The sequence below is a fragment of the Malania oleifera genome, chromosome 1, assembly GCF_029873635.1.
Source record: "Malania oleifera isolate guangnan ecotype guangnan chromosome 1, ASM2987363v1, whole genome shotgun sequence".
In the NCBI taxonomy this organism is placed as follows: Eukaryota; Viridiplantae; Streptophyta; class Magnoliopsida; order Santalales; family Ximeniaceae; genus Malania; species Malania oleifera.
In genome coordinates, this window is record NC_080417.1 from 134,211,498 (window position 1) to 134,214,566 (window position 3,069).

The 3,069-nt window shown below is 34.2% G+C and overlaps 1 protein-coding gene across 1 annotated transcript; it reads left to right on the forward strand.

Moving 5' to 3' along the window:
- The first annotated feature begins 852 nt into the window (after positions 1-852).
- LOC131149055 (protein GRIM REAPER-like) lies at positions 853-1,323 on the forward strand. Its single transcript, XM_058099112.1, has one exon. It carries the CDS (start codon positions 853-855, stop codon positions 1,321-1,323), a length of 471 nt encoding a protein of 156 aa, XP_057955095.1.
- The last annotated feature ends 1,746 nt before the right edge of the window (positions 1,324-3,069 follow it).

Consider the following 3,069-nt stretch of genomic DNA (forward strand, 5'->3'; position numbering starts at 1 on the left):
AAGAGATAGGAGTTTTGAGGGATGCAAGTGTCCTAAAATTTAAATGTCAAGGAGGTCTATGAGAGTTTTGAAGCTTTAAGTGAAGTCCAATATGAAATTTTTGGAATTTCAAAGAAGGTTAGTATCTTTTTACAAAATTTCAGGAATGTCAATAACTTTTATCCTTTTTTAATTTAATATCTCTTTTCATTCCATTTAAACCCAGAATCTATAATACGAAACTATCAAGCTCTTGACTACTGGAATGTGAGTACTTGCTCTCATATGCTTACAATGTGGCATCTCCACTCCCAAAATTCTCCCTCCATGCAGCACACACATTAATTAGTGCAATATGCAACACTATATAGTCACTAAGCGCACCAGCATCAATTCTATAAACATCTCACGTCTCTTTCTCCCTAGGTGTATTATATAATGGTTTTTGAATGATTGTGCGAGTATTGGGTGGACTACTATTTATTCGGCAATGTGGATTTGGGTATTATACTATGGCCGAGTCTTGCTGCTTTCCATACTACTTGGACTGGTGGCCCATTCCCTCTTTTAACTCTTATTTCAAAGACTCCACAGAGGGCCTAGTGCTCCCTCAACTAATCCAACAATCAACCTGTCCATTGGCCAATACTTGAAACCTGTGGGGGCGGATACTGTGCAACTTGTCCTATAATTGAATAACTCGTGTAAGTAGAACTTGAACTCCCCCTTTCCAAACATCACAATATACTTATTTTATCACCAAACCCAAGCTTTATAAATACCCCATCCACCTCCCCAGGTTTCAACTCATGAACTTGCTTGCTAGCTCTTCCTCTGGAACTATACTGAGATCAATTTAATTTGTCATCAGCAATGGCTACTGCTCTCCTCAGCCTCACTGCCATTCTTCTCTCCCTTGCCTTCCCTCTTATGTCACAAGCAGCCTCGCCCTCTCCTATGGCCTCTTTGATGACCGACAACCCTGAAGACTATGAAGAGTATATAATTGATGCTCCGTTTCTCAACACTGGGTCGTTAAGGAGTCGATTTCTCACAAGTATTGTAAAGAAAGGCGCACATTGTGATGCTGTTAAAAACAATATTTGTAATGGAGTTTCAGCAAACAACGGAGAGAGCCGTCTTTCATGCTGCAAGAAGCATTGTCGAAATGTCCTCGGAGACAAGAATAACTGTGGGCAATGTGGGCACAAGTGCAGTTTCGGAGAGCGTTGCTGTGGGGGTACCTGCACCAATGTTACCTTTAATGCATCTCATTGCGGTCAGTGCAACAACGCATGCACTTTGGGGGTTAAATGTGAGAATGGTTTATGTGGATATACTTGAACCGTTCATATCCTCCACTATAAGTGAGAGGTTTTCTAATAAAGTTAGGAGGTGCTTCCCTCTTTTACTAAAACATATATATATATATATATATATATATATATATGAATTTACTTCCAAAAAGATTTTATAAACGTAGAAGGAACTATATGCGTGCATGCTTAGATGTGTCATTATGAGTATTTTTTTTTCTTTTTTATTTAAAATTTATAGGTGGAGTGTTTGTTTCACCTTAGTTATTTAATCGCTTGAGTGGATGCATTACATTACTTAAAGAGTGTTGTCCATATGGAAATATGATCAAATGCTTGTCAAAGATATTCCTAGTTTTTAGACTCTTTCTTTATTTCAAATAATCAAGATATATTAATTTCTAAGCCGAGTTCTTCTTTCCCTCTCCTTTATTTTCTTCAATTGTTTTCTCCCCCTTTTAACATTGAGATTGTTGTATGAACTATTGACTCTTTCCCTATGTTTGAGAGATCTTTGATTTGGACTTCTATCGGAATTGGATAAAATGTAATAGAAAATTATATTGAAATTTGTCTAAGTCCACACTCAAACCCAAATCGAAGATATGAAATTCATGCTCTCAAATGCAATGCTTAGATAATCTCTTCCCAACAGCAATACCTCCTCCAAAATACGAAAGAAAAAGGAAAAAGGACGATAATAATCATGTCAATATCCAATGAATGATCGATTTTATATATTGTGTTTTTTATTTGCCCAACTTATTTATAGATAATTTATTTCACTACAGACATGGGTGTTTTATTTATTTTAAATTATATAGGTGATTGATTCTATTATTAGTTGAGGGTTTATATTATTCTACCTCTCTACCTATCATTTCTCCCACTTTATTAAGTAACCTAATTTATTTTTCAGCTGGAGGATTAGACAAGTGGATCAAGTTGACATTCTTTTCACGAACTTCAATAAAAAAATATGTAAAATTTTTATCTTTACTTCATTTTTGTTTGAAAAAAAAAATGATTATAACTTTTTTTGTTTTATTTTTATAGAAAATATGATAAAATCGATGACATTGCAAATGTTTTTTTTTTTAATTCTTAAAAGTATTTTTCTCCGTGATATTGATGATATCAAGACAATCATTGAAAATATTGCGATAATTTATATGCAATATAAAAAATAAATTGGTTATTATATAATTGAAAAAACATCAAATACTAACCAATGCAATATTGTTAACTACTTGCCATAGTGTTACATCTCATATGGCCTATAGCAATGCCCATCATTAATTATATATGTACTATCTAATGGAAAACTACTATTTGAGCATGTTGACCATAGCTATACTACACTATGGTTGGCTTCATCATTGTAGCTAGATCAAATAGACAAATTAATGCTAAGTGTTAGCTTTATATTTATTTTAGCCTAGTTAAGTGGTTGGCTTCATTAATTTGTGCATAGTCTGAGCAAGCAGTGGCATCATATCCTTTTTAGTCAAATTAATTAAGAACTTGGATCTTCATTTACATTGGCAATCTATTTTCACCACTTTTGCTATTATGATACCTTACCATGCTTATTGTCAAGTGACTAAGTTTCATTATACTTGAACTTGAATCATTTGAATAGTTTGATGAATTGAGAAGTTTTAGTTTTGCAACACAATGGTTCGGCCAAACCTAGCCTACGTTCTCACTTTGGACAAAACACCCAAGGATTCCACTAATCTGCTCCTTAAACCCGGATGGAGCTTCCCGTTAC

Coding starts and splice junctions, on each gene's coding strand:
- LOC131149055 (XM_058099112.1), top strand. CDS start 853: ATGGCTACTGCTCTCCTCAGCCTCACTGCCATTCTTCTCTCCCTTGCC.